The sequence below is a fragment of the Cololabis saira genome, chromosome 17 (assembly GCF_033807715.1).
Source record: "Cololabis saira isolate AMF1-May2022 chromosome 17, fColSai1.1, whole genome shotgun sequence".
In the NCBI taxonomy this organism is placed as follows: domain Eukaryota; kingdom Metazoa; phylum Chordata; class Actinopteri; order Beloniformes; family Belonidae; genus Cololabis; species Cololabis saira.
The window spans coordinates 36,354,975-36,375,099 of NC_084603.1; the positions used below are offsets into that span (position 1 = coordinate 36,354,975).

A 20,125-nucleotide genomic window follows, 5' to 3' on the forward strand; every position below is an offset into this window, starting at 1 on the left:
TTTCAGGTTAGAGAGAATATAAATGAGGAAAAAGAAGAAAATCAACACAAACACCGTCTTCTCAAAATGGCACTATAGGACAACCGCTACAAAACTTCCACAAAACATTAACCAATGAGTGTTAAGCCTGAAAAAAGTTTCTTTCTCACACAGCAATCGTTTAAAGCACAGGTCAAGGTGTTTCTGGTTAGCAGCATATCTCAACAATGAGAGTGAGAATAAAATAATAATAATAATAATAATAATAATAATAATAATAATAATAATAATAATAATAATAATAATAATCATCATCATCATCATCATCATCATCATCATCATCATCATCATCGTCATCATAATCATAACATGGCTTTAAAGGGCAATGCCCCCGTTTAACGAGTCTAAAACGGTCGCACGCCTTCATATGATCAACTGTGCCGGCTCTAAATCAGTCTGAACTTCCACACGGTTCCACTCGGAATAATCAGCCCGAGTGGGATAATCGCCACGCACTCGCGCACACGCACACGCTCGGTCCTTGTAATGAGCCACGCGGCCGCATTCGCAACCTGCGCAACTATTTCCCTCACTGGTCATGGACGCCCCCCCCCCTTCCTCCCCCCTCACCCCCCCGACGTTGGTTGAACCTCCTCCTTTCTCTCTCTCTCCCTCTCTCCTCTTGTGTCTCTCACCCCCACCCCGCCCCCTCCCTCCTTATTAACTGCGCGTCCTCTTCGGTCAGTCTCCAGGTCTCCTTTGGCACCGCCAGTCTGTGCCGCCGCCGCCGCCGCCGCTCCTGCTCCTGCTGCTGCTGCTGCAGCTCCTGCTGCTCCGCCGGGGCTCCTACAGCTCCTGCCTCCCGTTGCTTCCGTGCATCCCTTTCCTTTCCCTTTCCCCTCCACTTCCACGGCGAGAAAGCAAAGCTCCCTCCGTCCTCGCACAGCTGGTGAAGTACTTTTTCAAAACCCCCCGGACGCGTCGAGGCGCGCTGTGCCTTCACCGTTTTTAAGCCCCGGCGTCTTATATCACCAAACCCCCTTTATTACAAGAGCGTTAACACCCCCCCTCCTCCTCCTCCTCTTCTTCCTCCTCCTTCTCCTCATCTCCACCCTCCACCCCCCCCACCACCGCCAACACACCCTCCCCGCGTGTGCAACTCGAACCTGAGGCACATCTGAAAGTTATTACGCAGCCTGGCGCTCATGGGCCCGCTCCCACTCCCACGGTCTGCTGTGCGGATCCCCGGCACAGAAAACACCGAGACATAGGTAGATGGAGAGAAGGATGGGGTGCGGAGGTAATATCCTATCCGTCCAGTGTGATGTTTTCAAGTTAGTGTTGTAATGTCGCCTATAAAATGTGGTATTCGACTGAAATCGCAATTTTTAAAATTGAACGTAAATATCTTAGTTGAACTTTAACCAAACTTCCCCCTATAATGCTACTAATCCCTTCATGGCCTTAATGGTTTTGCGCATGCTCCACATGCAGTCCCCGTCCTGGTTTTGATCCAGAAGTACTGATGGAGCCATTACAAAGAAAGAGGTTTACAGTAAGTCTGACGTTTATAACATCACTATTCCCCCCATCTTTACAAAAAATAAAAGTGTAATATATTTGGGCAAGTAGTGTTGGAAAAGCTAACACTGGTCTGGCTTCCCTTGCTTTATCCCAAAAGGCTCGTCCACGTGATCATCCGTCTTCTCACATTAAAGAATAAAACAGCAATAACCCTTTGCTTGTTAGCCAGGAGAGATTCCTCGTTCAAGAACGTTGTCTGTTCTCGTTTTTCTTACAGTAAAGTATATAAAACACCCCCCTGGCCCTGGCCGGTAGGACATAGTCAGTTTTTAGTGGATTATGGGACATGTGTTTTGGTCATGATGAAGAACATGTGTCCCCGTGAAAGGATGCTGAGTCCTGCAGGACTGTGTCTCATGGCCTGGATGCGCCGTGATTACTTGAGCGCAGCAGTTGCGCGTCGAACAGCCTGCAGGTTTTAGGTTTATCTGTTTCAACCTGTCTGTCCAGTCTCCTGCAACTGGATACTTGTTCCGTGTGTGAACACATGTGTGTCTGCAGAACAGGCCGTGTGGACCTGGCCCGGGTCCTGCACCAGGTGAGTCCGCGGCCGTGTGGCTTTTGTCCCTCTCCACCGTGGCACTCGCGCCTCCAGTCAGCCTCTCCTCGCCCTGGTTGGCGTGCACCTCTCCTTTCTCCTTTCTCTCTTGCATATTGCTTTCATTAGATATCTGCCTCTCTCCTCCTGCGCGCTCACGCACTACCCCCCCCCCCCCCCCCCCCTCTCTTGTCCGGCCCCCCTGATCTCTGTGTCCATTGGCTTCCACCGGGTCTATTTCTCATGTCCAGCCCCCTCTCTCCCTCTCCCTCCTCCCCTCTCTCTAATGACTGTCCATTGGTGTTGTTATTCCGTCCGTCCCTCCTCCCACTCCCACTCCCACTCGGGTTGCCTCGGCCCTGCCCATGTTTTTTTTTTTTTTCCTTTTTTTTTTTTTTCTCATGTCGGGTGTCCGTCCGTCGCCTGACGTTCAAGTTCGCCGGTGAACGTCACGTCCGTGCGCACTTGAACTTGCACAGCTAAGACTGAGGGGGGGAGGGAGGGGGGGCGAGGGGAGGGGTGAGGGGGGGCTTTGCCATTTTTTTCCGTCTCTCTCCCCTCTTCTCTCTCTCTCCATCCACCTCACTCACTCTCTCTCTCTTTTTTCTCTGCTCTCCTTTCTCAAAAAAGCCATGACGGCGATCCCGCGATCCATCCTCGCCTCCGCGCTATCTTTATATTATTTCTAATTTCATTTTTAATATATATTTTTCCCTTGTATCTTCTCGTGGATGTCAAAGGCATTGGATGAAGACATTTTTTTTGCCCCCCACCGGAGTCTCCTCTCTAACCCCGGCTCTCCCCGATGTGATCCGCGCTGAACGCAGCCGCCGACAGCCACCATGTCTCGCCGCAAGCAAGGCAAACCCCAGCACTTAAGCAAACGGGATTTTTCGCGTAAGTAAAGCTTGAAAGAGAGAGAAAGAATCTTATTTCCAGTTTTCTTTCAGTTTATGCAGGAAAGGTTTAGGGGGGGAAAGGCAGGAACGGGCACCGGGGGGGAGTGTTTCGGACACCGGGACGCACCGCTCCGACCCGCGGTCAACTGGACTCAAAGCAGCATGAAAAGCGGACAAAGTCCGGCACCTCCGTGCGTAAAAGCACGAAGGGGAGAGGGAAACAAAAGTTTCGAGTGCTAGTTTATGTATGTTACAACTTCATTGAGACTGGAGCCGGTTATCCCCCGCGGCCGCTCCGGTCAGTGGGAGCGCGCAGGAGCTCCCGGTGCCGGAGCGCGTCCTCTCCGCGCAGCTCCGTGCATGGAGGAATCACCCAGCGGGAATATCGCTGCCCTGCACATGCATTCCTCTCCCCATCGCTCTGCTTGTGTTTGTTTGGATTAATTTCATTTTAAAAGAGAAAAAAAAAACCGAACAAAAGTTAGGAGGTGGATTTTTTCTCTTTCTTTTTTTTTTTCTGAACCGATGCGTATAAATCTCATCTTCAGTTGTTTACAACTGCCCGTCCCTTGTTGGGCAGCGGAGTTAGAAAAGCAGGTTGACTGCTTTATTGTTACTTTTTTTTTTTTATTCGAGTAGTTCATTAATAAAGGCTTTAAGATTTTGTAATTCAGACGAGGATCTTTCTCCGTGGAACATCCTCTTCTGCAGACTTAGAAAAAACAGCAGCAGGACGGTTTGGCCAAACTACAATATTCCTCTAAGACGCGCCTGTTTCATGTACACTTTAAGTGTACCTGATGTTTGCAGCTGCAGTGTGTGAGAGAAGAAAAACAGGAATAAATGAAGAAAAAAAGAAATCAACGTGATTCGACTTTGCGCACCTTGTCTGTTAGTCGGGAAATATTTTATTATTTGCATTTGCGTTTTGTTTGTAATTTTAAGTATTATATTAATTGAGAGGGGAAGCTGTTTGGGGGAACTGCAGGATCATTGTCAAAGTGCCGTCTGCCGGCGGTCCGTGCCCGGCACGGTGCGCCGTGGCGCAGCGTTTCGGCCGCAAAAAAAAACAAAACAGAAAACAAACACATATCTGCGCATTTTTATGCGTCGCTGCTCCATTGTGTTTCGGTATGTTGCCCGGCTGTCGGCTGTGTTTGGGTTTGGAGCGGGAGAAAGCGTGCATGTGTGTGTGTGTGAGTGTGTGTTTGTGCGTTCACAGTGTGGGTGACAGCGCAGCCACCGTGGCCGCGTGTCGTCGCTAGGAGGCAGAGCGCGCTCAGAAAACCCAGCTCCAAACTTGAACCCCGATGAGTTTCACCGCGATCCTCTTTAGAATAAAGGGAGAGAGTGTACAAGACATGGGGGAGAAGTAAAGGGGGGAGAAAAAACAAGGAGGGAGGGAGAGTCCCCCCCCGCCCCCCCCTCCTAACCGCACTAATCCCCACCCATTAACAATTCTTCATCACTCCACTTTCTTCTCCTGTTTTGCGCATCATATGTGTACAAACATACAGGTTGCAGTCCGTAGATGCAGCTCTGTCAATAAGGTAACTGCCCCCCCCCCCCCTCTCCAAAAAAAAAGAGGAAAAAAAAAATCTTCTCTAGGAATACACACATTTTATTTAGCACACACTCGTTACTGATGGCGCTCAGATTTCATCTCATGAAGCAAACCCTGATTCCTGACTCGGTCTTTTTTTTTTTCTCCTCATTTTATTTTACACCTGTATTTTCATCGTCTATTTCCTCACAACGCTGTTTTAATAGAATATATCTGACAGATTTAGCAGACTGTGTTTAAAACAGCACTGCAAGGCTGAGTTCAAATGCAACAAGACCTCAGTGTTTCCCAGCTGTGCAGCTGAACGTCTCCATCTTCAGATTAAAATGCACTGACGATTTCCACATTTTGTTTTAAAGTAGTTTGTTCCAGGAGGCACAGTTCCAGTTTTCTCACATTTAAGTTTTTTATTTTTTTCACAATTTCTTCCCCCTCCAAAATGGTTAGAAAGATTTCAGAGATACAATTTGGTGAAAGCTTGTCTTTTTGTGCAGCTTCTCCTCCTGTGTTGTAATGACAGTGATTGTCGTGAACTGCTCCTCTCGCTTTTTATTTCAGCCAAATTTACAGCTTTAAAATTAGGCACAAACCAACCTGGTTCTCTTCTGCTTCGTTTTTGTATTCGTGATCTTTTTAAATGAAATTAAATCCCAATTTTCTATAGCCCAGATATGCAAAACCGGCAGAGCAACTTCAGGAGAGAGGAGCATGCACATTAAGTTTGTTTTTTTTATCTGTTAAATCAAATGCCACCCCTCCTTTGGAAGCTGTTTTGTAACTTGCATTGTTTTGTTCTGAAGTTTAATCAAAGAGGGGGAGGTTTGGGAGCAGGATGGGGAGTCGGGAGGGCGTGTTTGGGGGTGCAGGGGGGGCGGCGAGCGCGTCGACTGCAGACGCAGGGAATCCACCGTGTTGTCTTCCTGTCCCAGTTTGCGCACAGATGTCGCGCAGGACTGCGGCATTCAGATATTTCCTTGAGGGGATGTCGTCCACATTCACACCCACTCCAGTCTTTCTTTTCTCCCTCCTCTCTCACTCACACACACATTCCCACGCACACACACACACTAACACACACACAGTTACACGCACAGGAACCCGTATCCCACCCCCGTTATCAGACAAAATCTGTACCAATCACCCAGACGGTGAAAATTAAAATCTATTTTTTGATTCTCAGTGGTCTTAAGTTCATTAAAATGTGAAATTGGTGGATGAGTAAAGAAGGTCATCGCGCATTAGGCGGCTAGCTCAGAGTCAGACTCTTCACCTTGGACTGGAAGATTTTCTTAAAAAGAAGGACAGTGAATTACGTCCCCCTGATTCAGCCGACCGCTCTGCTCATTCTCCTCTCCTTCCACTGCAGTCTGGCGCGCCAACAAAAGGCTTCTTAAAAAAAGAAAAAAAAAGAAAGAAGAAAATAAAGAAAGTAGTCAGGACTTAATCCAGCCTTAGAGGGGTGAGGAATCGGGTTGAACGGCTCATTTTGAGGCTGATTCCTGCAGCACAAGAGACGGGAATCAAAGAACTAGAAGTCAGGAAAAACGTGAAATCAAAGCGGAGGGAAGAGAAGAGTCCTCCTCGGCACATATGTTGGACGTGTTTGTGACAGTTTCCCTCCGTGCTGATTACAGGCTCAGACCCTGTACAAACAAGGACAGACAAGTCAAACTCATCCACATATTTAGGTTCCTCTGTGCTGTGTTTAGCCATCATTTCCCAAGCTTTCTCTGTCATTGCCTATGAAATTGTTATCTTTATACGACGTGATTGAAACGTTGCAGCTATTCAGGATATTATTCCCCTCCATTTATTCCTATGATGTGTGATCCAGATCATGTTGCATTGTAATCATTTGTCCTGTATTACATCTATTTCTATCATTACAAGGCAGGTTTTTTTTCACCCCGTTATTGTTTCTCCACACTCGGGCTTTCATTAAGCTTTGTGTCTCTGATGCTGGTCCGCCGTGTGACAGCAGGAGAAGGTTTTTGTTCCCCGGCTTCAGAAGCTGTATCAGTGAATACCAGGAGAGCACACAAAAAGAAAATACAAACATGTGGATGTTCACCTTCTAACTGTCTTGCCTGTTTCCTCCCTCCCTTCTCCCTCCTCGTCCTCCTCCTGCGTTCCCCCCCCGTCTGCCTCCCAGCAGCCGAGCCCCTTTCCACGGCCGTGGTCTCGTCGGAGGAGCTGTCGGAGCGCTGCTCGGACCGTTGCTCGGGCCGCTGCTCAGGCCGCTGCTCGGAGCGTTGCTCGGAGCACTCGGAGGAGCAACAGCACCACCACCACCACCACGGCGGCCTCAACGGGCACCACCCGGGCTCGGCCGTGAGCCGGCTGGCCCGGCTGGGCCACGACGCCCTCCCCCCCCACCCGTCCTCCTCCCCGCAGGACCTGCTGACCTGCGGCCAGTGCCAGGCCACCTTCCCCCTCGCCGACATCCTGCTCTTCATCGAGCACAAGCGGAAGCGCTGCCACGGGCCGCCCTGCTTCTCCGTGCTGGGCAGGGGGCTGGACAAGCCCCCCTCGCCCTCCCCCGGCCTGGCCCTCACCCCCTCGCCCGCCCTGGGCTCCTTACGCAGCCGGAGGCCCGTGGAAGTGGGCGTCCAGGCCACGCTGGCCGACGAAGACGAGGAGCGCTTCTGCTCCCCCCGGGGGATTTGCCCCAAGCAGGAGCCCGTGCCAGGTAACCACGCCGACAAAGCGTCATCCCCCCCTTTTGTCCCATCGTGACTCCCGCTCTGAGCTCAAACATCCACCAAACACATATATTGTATTTTCCCCATGAAGTCTGCTCTCGGACACGTTGTGCCCTTTTTTTTTGTCTTGTTTTTGACTCATTCTGTGTGGACAGACTGAAGTGCGTGTGCTTTCTGCAGCGTCAGGTCTCGTTTTTGTATCAGTGACGCATCGCGTCTTTGTTGTGGCACTAGGAGCCATCATAGTCTGAAAAACCCTCAACCAAGAAGGGGGTTGGTGGGCTGGGAGTTTGGTGGGGGTGTGGAGGGGGGTGCAGTTGTCCAAACAAGCACATGCCAGTCCCGATCAAGGCAAGAAATATGATAGGACGGGGCTTGTTTTGGGGTTTGGTCACACGGAGTACAGACGGAGGACATCACAGGTGGGGAGGAGGGCCGGGCCGGCACACACACACACTCCTCATCGTCAGAGAGTGTGTGTTCCCTCGGTTTTGCAGCAACGAGACACGCCGGTCCGTGGGCCTGCGGGTCCGAGTGTGTGTTTTTTTCCCCCGCTAACGCGTGTTTGTTGCAGACTCCCAGTGTGGACTCTCTTTTTATGGGATTGAGTGTGTTCTTGTGTAGCGTGTGTGCGCATGTGTGTGTGTGTGTGTGTGTGTGTGTTTCCCTCTCATGTGGTCCTAGCAGATGTGTCCTGCTCTCAGCTTCCCCCCTTCCTCCACGGCCACATCTTCCCTGTTTAAATGTGCCTCAGCTCTCTATTCTTTTTTCCCTACCCGAGTTTTACTTCCACACAGACGCTTGGAGGTAAAAAACACAACACTTTCCTCCCAGCTTCAGCCCCCCACCCCCCTCCCACTCCTCCATCAACTTTCCCAGTGCTAGGATTAAATGAGAGGGAAGCAGTTGAGTTTCAGCTCCGCTCAGAGAAGCAAAGTTATTTATTTAAAGTGCCATAACACCGCTAATTATTTGTTGCAGCGCTATTTTTTTTTTGTACATTTTAATTAGCGGTAGTTTTTAGCGGCGCACCGCCTGTACTAAATTAGCCGTTACAGGGAGTGAGAGCGAGGGAGCGAGGGATGAAACACCCAATGCGAAACACGCAACTTCATCGCTTTGCACCTTGAACGCAGCTCAGGACGCCCGGATGTTGCCGTTTTTGTTTCTCTCCGTGTGCACAAAAACGCTGCGTAAGGCCGCGCTCGCTGAACTCACCTCACTTCCCCACGACGGAAACGTACAGTTTACGAGAGCGGGATGTGCTAAAAGACGCGTTTGACCTCTGACACCTCTGTCTCCGCCGCACCGGGAACGCCGGCATTTTTATTTCAGCGTGTGCTTGTGTGGAGTCTGTATGTTGGGACGCTCTCTCTCTCTCTCTCACACACACACACACACACACACACACACACACACACACACACACACACACACACACACACACACACACACACACACACACACACACACACACACACACACACACACACACACCCGCGCAGACAGTCACTAGCTAAACTGGGTTATTAGAGCGATTTACATCATAATGCAGGCGTCTGGTTGCTTCAATAGCGTTGTGTGTGGGAACGTCTTGCTAGGAACAGCTGTACACTCACAGAGGAGAAGAAAACAGCAGAGCAGAGTTATATATCTTGTCCCACGTTGACGTAAAGCTTGAACAGCAGACAAATGCAGCATTATTAGATTTTTTCCCTGTTCCGGATCTATATTTTTTTTTAACTGAAAAGGAAAACCCTAACCCCTTTTTTATTCTCTTCTTATTATTTGGACACTTCTTATTTTTGGAGAGCTGCTCCAGCACAAACATCACCTCACATGCTGAATTTACGCAACACATCCATTCCGCTCATAATTAAAACCAGTATTTTTCTCCTTCGCCTCCCCTCCTCCCCTCCTCCCCTCCTCTCCTCCTCTCCTCCTCCCCGACACCAGCTTTCATCCTAATTGACCCCAAACTGACAGAAGACAGAAAAAAAATAAACTGCTGGAATTTCAGCAGCGATCGCAGCCATCCAAAAGTATTCCTAGTGACAAAAAAAAAAAAAAAAAGGAAAAAAAAAAAGGAGACTAGACGAAGAATGCATGTATGTTTCTTATTTGAAAATGCTGGCTTGGCATTGTACTCATAAGACCTCTGTTCACCAAATAAGGCACTGAAAACCACCGGTGCAACAAAAATGAATCTTGATTTCAGGAAAAAAAAAAAAAAGAAGCTTCCTTTCATCACGTTAAGGGCTGAAAATATTTCGGTTTAATGCTGGTGACTTGCTTTAAACCTGCTTTAAACCTTTCAGATTTAAGGCTTCATCTAAAAAAAAAAAAAAAAGCCTGAAACCTGGAAAACACACAGCTTTTCCATCAAAACATTTTATTTCAAAGCAGCAGAGGAAACGAGAAATAAGAAGTAAAAACTATTTAGGGGGGCTTCGATCTTTTTATTGAAATCAATGACTCTTCCCTTATCGATAGATAGATAGATAGATAGATAGATAGATAGATAGATAGATAGATAGATAGATAGATAGATAGATAGATAGATAGATAGATAGATAGATAGATAGATAGATAGATAGATAGATAGATAGATAGATAGATAGATAGATAGATAGGAAATTCAGGTTAAAGAAAAGCACAGAATAAATTCCTAAAGACAATATAATAAATATAAACAGAACAGATACTAATATAAAACCAACTCAGCATAATACGGTGCATTCATGCAAACCTTTGGACATAACCGTCATAAAGGAACAAATTCCCAATGCCCACCTCTCCCCGCCCCCTTCTATCCTGTTAAAGCTTTGCGTATATGCGTCTACTATTTGAAAACATATATGTGACATGTGCTAGTATTGTAGCTCCACGCCTCAGTGGACACATATGCCACATTCGGTCACTAAGTGTTCATTTTCATTTAATTCTTACCACGATTTCTCTTCGTCGTCCTCGTGAGTGTGAACGTGACACGAGCGACATCTTTAATTGGGGTATGGTTTTCACTTCACGTAGCCAGGAGTTTATGCATCCTCTCCCGTACCTCTGCATACACTTCCCTGCGTATTTCTCTGCCCGTGTACTGTGACGGTTGTGCGGCGGATGGTTGTAAAATATGTATCAGCATCTCTGGTCGGAAAGCTGCAGAGCTGCTCTGAGAGCTGTGCTGCTCCGGGAAGCACAAAGCGTCGCACTTGTGGTGAAACGCTACTATTTACATATCAAACAGTTCAGCTGTTACCTATGTGTGTGTGTGTGTGTGTGTGTGTGTGTGTGTGTGTGTGTGTGTGTGTGTGTGTGTGTGTCAGGGGGACTGTCCTGCAAAAGCAAAATGATGATCTGTGATGCAAAAAGATAGAGTACCTGTCCACCTTAATCACACACACACACACACACACACACACACACACACACACACACACACACACACACACACACACACACACACACACACACACACACACACAGCATGCTCTCGTTTGGCCATTTATTCTATTAATCCCTGACTGAGATGAAAATTCTGATTATAATCCCTGAGGCGCCCCTCACTCAGATACAGCATTGCTAATGTCTCGAAAGAGAGTGAGGGGGAGGGCGTGCATGTGTGTGTGAGTGTGTGTGAGTGTGTGAGTGTGTGAGCGTGTGTGAGTGGTCTCGATCCATTTCCCCCCCTCCTTTCCACCCAACATAGGCTATTAATGAAAAAGTCTTGGCCTGAAAATTGAAATTTAGAATGAATTCTTTGTGGATTATTTCTACTGTAAATACAGTTTTTGCTGTCCAGTTTCCAAATTGATTTCTCATAATTAGAATCAAGAATTTAATCCCCTCACTCTACAGAAAATCGGTCATAATATGTGTGTTAGCGAGCGAGGGGGGGATTGAGACGCGGGCCAGCGCAGAGTCCTTCACTCCCCTGACCAATATTTCACTGGGGAAATATTGGCTGATAAACTTATCAATATTAGCTCGTTAACGTGGACAAATCCAAAACTTTCCAGAGACAGATTCATCAGCCACATCCATCTCATTTTTTTTTTTGGTGCCAAAAAAAATCCAGTTAGTGAGATATGATTGTGGCCAGAAGCAGCACAACATGAATGTTTTCAGTCAATGATCCACTGATTAGCAATTAGCTTATCATCACGAGCTAATGCTGCCCACCTCAGTACACATTAGCGCGTTTTTAACACCCATTCACTGTCTGGCTCGGTGTCAGATCGCTCTCCCTCCATCTCGCGTCTGTCCTCGCTTTCCTCTTCTTCCTCTTTTTTTTCTGGTTTGGCTCATTTTTCTCTGTCTCTCTTTTCTATTTTTCCTCCCTGCTACATTAGCAATCGATGCAAATTCAGGACAGCCAATTGATACTGAATCAATTACAGTGTGTGTGTGTGTGTGTGTGTGTGTGTGTGTGTGTGTGTGTGTGTGTGTGTGTGTGTGTGTGTGTGTGTGTGTGTGTGTGTTTCGTGCCGCGCTACATCTTGGTGAGCCTACAAAGAGATTTCACACGCTCGCTGCCATTACTAATCTATTATTGCTCTCCCTTTCTGTCCGTCCTTCTTTATTTCTCCACATGATATTTTATTCAGTGGACCTGAGTGCTGGGTTTGAACGGCGAGAACGCGGCTGTGTCGGCATTCTGAATGAGCTCGACAAATGTAAACATGTTGGCGTGTGTGGAAAGCGTCAGCAGTAGGAAAACACATGCAGTACAGGAGGCTACTGGGGCAACTGGAAAAGCTAATAATGTGCTACCAGGGCCAAACAGGCTGCGTGATGTTTTATATTTAGCGTTCACAAATAAAAAGAGAAATAAATCGTGCTCTGACAGCATGTCAACAGTCCAGACAGAGCCAAAAAAAAAAGTATTAAAGAGTAATATTAAAAACAAAGGCGCGCCTGTTGATTTATCCTTTATCCTGCTTGGTAATGCTCACAGTGCACACAAAAGCTCACAGACACATTTAGACACACACACCCATATTTTGTTAGATAAGATAGTATTAGGGCGGCAGTATTAAAGTGGTAACTACTGTAAACCCTTTCCCGTGTCCTCACATAGAGGGTTAATCTACTGACTTCACATTACATATTTATTTAGCAGAAGCTCAGATATTCTGACTTTTAGTCCTGAGTAGATTAATCTGAGCTCCAGAAATGCTGGCTCTTAATGCAACTAATATCATCTGAGAAGCTTCCTCGCTTGCGTGATACGAGGGAATCATCGATCCTCCTTTTTCAGTCTCGAGTCTAATACCAGATTTTTGCAAATTGGCTGATACCCGATCCAGTACATTTGACATGTCGACGAAAATGAGGCTTCAGGACTGAATGAGACGTGACTCTCTCTCTCTCTACTCATATATATATATATATATATATATATATGTATATATATATATATATATATATATATATATATATATATGCATTGAATTAATCTCTTAATAAAATATGGTGGCGAGAATGTGTATGTGAACTGTCTGGTTTTCTGCATTAATTTGCAATAAAATTTGATCTGATGTTCATGTAAGTAAGTGGTGAATGGATTGTATTTAAATCCCTTTTTTTGTCTTTTTCACCATTTTGAGCTCTTTTACAGTAAATGCATTCATACAACACTTTCTTTGGCTTACTTACATCTATACTGATTTCCTTTTTGATTGGCTCGCTGCAGTGTCGTCTCAGATACACACCAGTGTGATTGTGGGGTCGGTGTAGGTTCCAGTGACTTACCCGAAGACATATGGACCCAGAAGCAATTAGTTGAAGCTTTGTTTTAGGTGATTTGGTAATAGTTGTTTGTCCGTTGTGACATAGATTGAGATGAGGTTATATTTTATGGTAATTTAAAGCACAAAAGGAGTTAATTCCAAGGGGCTCATATACATTTTCGTCCCACTGCAGCTGCACATGTCTCCATCATCACACACAAAGACTCAACGAGAATGGATTTGCCTAATGGTGTCCCCACGTTCTCTGATATCCGATTCCAACTATTTGGACAATAACGGACCAAATATTTTGAGTTAATATTGGATGGGTGCATCCCCGTTCAATACTTCATTCTTCACTTGTTACAGCTTTGAAATGCATTCCTGAAACCCCCTGACCCAAACCGACGGTAATCAATGCCAACACCATTACCTGAGTTATATGTGATGCTGCCCCAAGTGTATCAAACAGCTGATTTTTTTTAGGGCTGTGTAATTTGTGTGTAAAACAAGGCAAAACAATGGACTCACGTTAGAGTCTGTGCTGCTGCTCCGAATGTGACGAAGAAGACAGTTTCTGTTTCTGTTACTACTTGGCAAGTAGGGTAGTGTCTGCATATTAAATACAGAGGAGTTTTTCACGTTGAAATATCAGTTTAGCATTTCATTTGATTACTTTTTGGAAGTATTTATTGTAATTCTGGGAGAATCCACCCAAAGTAACTTTGGGCTCCCATCCTGGTGGTCTCTTGGGACAAAGGTCCATTGTGTTGCTTTAAAGCACACATTTTGTTGACTTCTGCCTTTTTCCCTCCTTTCTTCCTCTTCCTTTTTTTTTAGATGTGCCAATTACATTTATTCTTGCTGTGTTGATGTCCCTACAATGCTAAACATTAGCAGCGGGTCCTTTTTTCTCTCCCTCAGATAGTGTGGTTGCTCATAGTTTTAATCCATTTAGTTTCCACCTCTGCAAAACAAGTGAGAGACAGAAACATGATCATCAGCAGTTATTATTGTAGCAGCACATAATAGCAGCACAAATTACATTTGTCATTGTAGAGGAATAAATCTGAAACACCCATGGCGGTGTGTGTGGTGAAACTTCCCGGGACAACCCCCGCTCACTCAGGCAGCGACGTATTTTAAATGTGTTTGAAATAAATAGAAGAACAACAGGGTACGGACAGCAGTCACCACCACCACACGGCGAAGACACAACAACAAGATCAAAGCGTAAAAACAAAGAAAAAAAAAATCCAAGGGAAAGACGTCATGCTGCCCACACACTCTGATTGACAGCTGATCCCTGGGAAGTGCGGCGCAGACGCGCCACACAAGCTACGAGCTAAAGATGGAGACAGATGTGTTGGAAACGGGGAGATTTCCCAGGCTATCGCGACACAGGACATTCAAAGGGGCTGCGCTGTTGTTTACCGCGGTGAAGGTGTGTCGGTGACGTCAAATGGAGCCGTGCACACGCTCAATGATGGAGGATTGTTTATTGATTCAGCTCATTGTGTTTATGTGAGCAACTCGACATCCACGCTACATTTACTTCTTCGTGGTGAGAGGGAAAGCTGCTGCTTTTGGCTCACTTGCTGCTCGCTCTGTGTTAGTGTGTGTTTATTCCGCAACACACACACACACAAGTAAAGGGTTACACACGCTCTTGTGTGTAGTACTTAGTGAGGTCCGAGTAAACAGCCCAACAAAGTGAGGACCGGGGTACACATGTAACTCAGCTCTCTTATTATGTCGAAGGCAGTTGAAGGCCTGTTCATAAAACTGTTTATACACTACAAAGCTTATTTATATAGGCCACTGGATTACAGAGTGGCTCTGTACACCACACACACACACATCTAAACACACACATACTTTTCTCATGCAGTATATTCCCATCTGGCCATATATGTGCTCATTCATCATCACTTCCTCTTTTACATACCTGTCATGACTTGCAACCAGAGGTGGAACGAGTGCTAAAACACCCTGCTCTAATAAGTATACTATAACTTTGATTTAATTTGACTTAACTGCTAGTAAAATTACAGGTCTGCCAAAGTGCTCTAGTAAAACAAGTATCTAATGTCAAATTTAGTACAAGTTACTTATTTAGTTTTTTCTGAGAGGGGTATTTCCTTGTTTGTAACTGAATAGCTACCTTGAGTAGTAAACAGAAAAGTACAGCTAATGACTGTGGCATTATTGGGGATTTGTCCTTGTCGTCTTTGTAGTCTTCACCAGGCCATGCTGAAAAAACGATATGAACTGTACGCATTCAGTATTTGTGTCCATCTTCTGAGCATTATTCTGCAGCTGTCGTCTTACGTTTGATCAGGATCTAATTTTCAATTACTTGAAGCTACTTCAGCTGAGTTCGGTCGGGTTTACTCCGGTCCACTTCCTTCCGTTTCAACGTTACGGATTTCTGTGACCTCAGACTGCGGGAGTGTCCACAGCTGGCCTGTGGGGTCGTGACGTACAGATCCAAACAAGGGAAGAAACATTGAACATGTACTTGTGCGTTGTGTACATGAACTTGTATGTGACAAAAAGATCTTTCTAGAAATACATGAGATGTGGGAGGAGTTTATAATTTGTTAATTTGCCATCACTCAGTTTAAAGTATTGCTAAAATGAACTGAGGCATCGTTGCAGGTGGCATTCACGACCGGCAGCTCGTAACGGCGTAGAGAGTAGCACAAATCTGGATATCCACATAACAATCACAGATCCAGATATTTGGGTATTTGTGTCCAGGCCAATTGGATTCCAGGGCCTTTATTTACACATTACTCTCCTTAAGGCTTACCCCAGTCGTAATGCCTTAAGTAAAAGTAAAATTACACATTTTAGAAACTACACAAAAATAGTAAGGTGAGCATTTACTGTTCAATTATTTTCCACCCGTCTACGGCGTTCCCGTGTGCGTTTTTTAGCGCGGCACAAGTGAGACTGAAAGTGTGTGTGAGCAGGCAGAGAGGATGCAGGACATCCCCTGTTGAAGAGCGCCAGAGATGAGCTGGCAAAGTGTGTGTGTGTGTGTGTGTGTGTGTGTGTGTGTGTGTGTGTGTGTGTGTGTGTGTGTGTGTGTGTGTGTGTTTGTTTTGTGTGAGCATGTCCTACGCCTCGGTGTGGAAGGGCCTGGCTCCTCACTCTGGTTTCATGTTCCCCATTTGGCTGAACTGCAACTACAGCTACACAAAGGCTGCACACGCATGCATGGTCACTGTAAAGCTGTGTGTGTTTGTGTGTGTGTGTGTGCACTGATGAGTAGAGTACACGCTGTGTACTGCACACACACTGCTCTGGATGAGTGGGCCTAATCTTTCAGTTTAGCAGTGTAAGACTCAGTCCTACCACCCTTTTTTCACTTCGCAGCAAATTACCGACATGTTTGGTGCCAAACGAAGCCGTCCTCAGAGCAGGAGAACGTATATATGTAAATCATGTTTAGTTTGCTTTTCTAGAGCAGGACGGCGGCGGCACCTCGTTTTTAATTTGCACAAGCCTGTGTTTTGTCCGGAAGAGAGCAATCTGACGACATGTTGGACTGCTTTTCCAGAGCCGCCAGATATTTTGAAAACCAAACAAGTAATCGAGAAAATTACAGTGCGCGTTACATAGAATGAAAGGATAATAACACATTGGACTTAAATGTGTTGTCTCAAACCTGAAGGGATTTTACTCGTTAGTAGTAAAAGCTGGCGTTTCATCTATTTGCCGTTCTCACGGTGAAACCTCCGAAGCGGTTGCTTCCTTCTCTCTGTGCGGCGCTTGATTTCCTTCAGATATGATTAAAGTCATTTGTGGGAAATAAATAAATAAAGATCTAAAATTAATATAGGACATAAAGAATTACTTTAACCCAGGATTTGCAGATTTGCCTTTCGTACAAATTAGTATATGCGGGCAGGGTGTGTGCACGCACGCGTACGCGGCCGTCCATTAATGCGCCTTCTAAACAAATGGGACAGATGTATAAGAAGAAACGACAAGTTGATTGACAGGACTGGGGGGGGGGGAAATGTGAATAATCTGTCTTCAAATGTCATAGACAATAGTTATATTAGTGCGAGCCTCCTCCCACCAAAAAGATGTTTAAGAACACACAGTTTAGCATTTGGAAAGGGAATCACACACACAAACGCCGGGCCCGTGCCGCCGAAGAAACTCCCCCATCACCAGCAGCAGCAGCGCTGACTTTTTCCGATAATTTGCAGAGGCTCATTTGAATTTTAAGCGCTACTTTAATCTTCAAAGCTCAGATAGCTTTATGAATATGCATGCAGTGGGCAGACTTTAGTTCATTACCTAGTTGTAAATTCTAATGACCATTAGGTCCTCACAGTAATTGCCAATTGTTTTGCATTTTTGATTGGCCTATTACCATGCGCATTCGCGGAGCACATCAGCCACGCTTGTCAGAGCCGGCATGTCAAGGAGTGTGTGTGTGTGTGTGTGTGTGAGAGAGTTTTTTAATGCCTCAGTGTTTGTATTTTTTCATTTGTGCCTTGGGTTAGAGATATGTTTGTGTGAGTGAGCTGGATGTGTTTTTTAGGCTAATATAAATGAAAATAGCGTTCTTTTTTAATTGCGCAAAGACTGAGAGGCGAGCCAGAGATTGGACATATTTAATTTACACGATGTCTCGTCTGTTCCCTCATTACACTGCTTGTTTCTCACCAACACACACACACACACACACACACACACATGCTCATTCACAAACTACGCCCAATGCGAACCATCTGGCTCTTTCCTGTACGTGTCGATCTTGACATGGTAAAATGATTTCTTGGTGCCCAGCTCTTCTTCGCCGTCTCTCCGTCAGCCCACTCGTTTTTATTTGTCACCCCCGTCTTTCTGTTTCTCCTTGAACAAACTGATGTCAGATGCCTTTCTTTTCTCTCCCTTCCTCCTCCTTTAACTGACATTTGGGAGACAGTTAGTGGTTGCTTTAATTGAGTTTTTTTTTCTGTAAATATGGAAGAAAAATCTTCAAAAACAAAAATAGACAAAGAAATAGATTTTCCATTGTTTTGCCTTCAGCTAAGAAAAAAGAGCCTCAGTGTGTGTGTGTGTGTGTGTGTGTGTGTGTGTGTGTGTGTGTGTCATTTGGTTGTGCATACATGCACTTGTGCATAAACACTCGTTTTATTCCACTTTTGTACGCAGGGAGATAACATTCTGAAATTGTTGTTTTCGTGAGTGGCAGACAAAAGAAAAAAGTCAATAAAATAAATCAGTTTTCATCCAATAATGAAGCCTGACAATTAAGAAAAAGAGAACAAACAGGAGCGAGTAGAACACAGGCGCTAATCTCAGCGCGCCTTCCCCCGGTTGTCTTTGTTTCTCTCCTTTCTGTTTCATATTTTCACCTTTCTCTCCGAGCACCTATCACACACGCACACACACACACGTGCTCATCTTCTCTTCTTCTCTTCTTCTTCCTGTCTTCCCGGCTTGTGTACAAGAAGCCTGAGTGCCGTACGTGAATAAAAAAGAAAAACAAAACGTGCTGATGAAAAGGAATTCTTAATTGCTCTGAAATGAGCAGCGTTACAAACAGTGGTGTAATGGACAAGTGGAAGGAGTGTGTGTGTGTGTGTGTGTGTGTGTGTGTGTGTGTGTGTGTGTGTGTGTGTGTGTGTGTGTGTGTGTGTGTGTGTGTGTGTGCAGTTTCAGGGGTTTCTCCAGTGAGACTTACAAGGCCTGTTTCCTGAGGTCTCTTTCAGCCCCCTTACACACACACACACACACACACACACACACACACACACACACACACACACACACACACACACACACACACACACACACACACACACACACACACCTCTGGCTGCTGTTACTCACTTCAAAGTTGTTAATATTCAGCTGGGAAACTGTATCCAGAACGCAGCTAAATTATTAAGCATATGAACTTTTTAGGCAGTAAGATGAACTGATGGGCCACATCTATGAGATGTTCCTGTTCTTCACGTGTGTGTGTGTGTGTGTGTGTGTGTGTGTGTGTGTGTGTGTGTGTGTGTGTGTGTGTGTGTGTGTGTGTGTGTGTGTGTGTGTGTGTGTGTGTGTGTGTGTGTGTGCGTGTGTGTGTGTGTGCGTGTGAGTGTATACTTGCCCTCTCTGTTTGCCTGGTGCTTGGTCTTTGGCCAAGGGCATGCATAATTGATCCGGTGCCCGCGATCATTTTCTTGATGTAATTGCCCCGGTAAGATATGATGAAATGTAATGGATAATTTATCCCCCAAAATCGGATAAAGAACTGCTTAAATGTACCTCTTAGACATTTTTGTCTAAATTTGTGAGTGTCGGTCTTGCAGCGCACGAATAATTTAAATCTGGAATATAAAAAAAAGTAAAAATAATAATAATAATAATAAAAACAAATCTTAAATGACTGTATTTAGGACTGATTGTGACGGTAAAACTCTGTTATTTTAAGACCTGTTTTTGTAAACTGAAATTGTTTCCTGAGGCATTCCTGACATGTTTTCTTCAAATTACAACAGAGATGAGGGGAAACTGCTCTTTTTCACCATGACTTCACAACTCGGTGCACAGCGGCCGCTTTAAGGAGGCGGAGTCATGCACATGACTCCGCCCCTCTCCTCTGGAGGGGTGGCAATCTTTTGAAACTGGTGTTGTTGTTCTGTGTTAGCCACTTCAAAGCTAAATCCAATGCAGCTTGATGTGGGGAAGGTGAATAAGTCCTCTGGTCTGGGCAGGCGTCGTCACGGCACCCAGGTGGTCTAACCTTGTCGATTGAAGCCCCCAAAAATATATGCTCAAACACAAAAAAAAGATAATTTTTTTGTGATGTATCCTTTTAAAGGGTATAATATTGTATAATATCTACATTTTTTCTGTTTGCTCTAAATCTGAATCGCACATCTCTTTATTCAACTGCTGTATGATGACAAATTGTCCTGAAAAGTCATCTCAACGCGTCACAACAGCTGTACTCAGCAGTCAGACTTGCTCCTCTCTCATCAGGGGAGCCAGAACCAAAACCCAAACAAGTGTAAATAAGTATTAAATCCAGTGGCTTTTCTCTGAGTTTGTGCAGCACAACAAGTGAGTCACAAGTAAAACCAAGATGCATGTGTTGTGTTTTA

At 45.4% G+C, this 20,125-nt stretch overlaps 1 protein-coding gene across 1 annotated transcript in view; it reads left to right on the top strand.

The window, feature by feature from the left end:
• The first annotated feature begins 2,659 nt into the window (after positions 1–2,659).
• Positions 2,660–20,125, top strand: part of LOC133463575 (B-cell lymphoma/leukemia 11A-like) — a 28,956-nt gene continuing 11,490 nt past the window's right edge. Inside the window, exons 1-2 of the mRNA XM_061745169.1 lie at positions 2,660–2,998; positions 6,720–7,253. Coding sequence (XP_061601153.1) covers positions 2,944–2,998; positions 6,720–7,253 — 589 coding nt within the window. The 5' untranslated portion in view covers positions 2,660–2,943. The remainder of the gene's footprint in view (positions 2,999–6,719; positions 7,254–20,125) is intronic.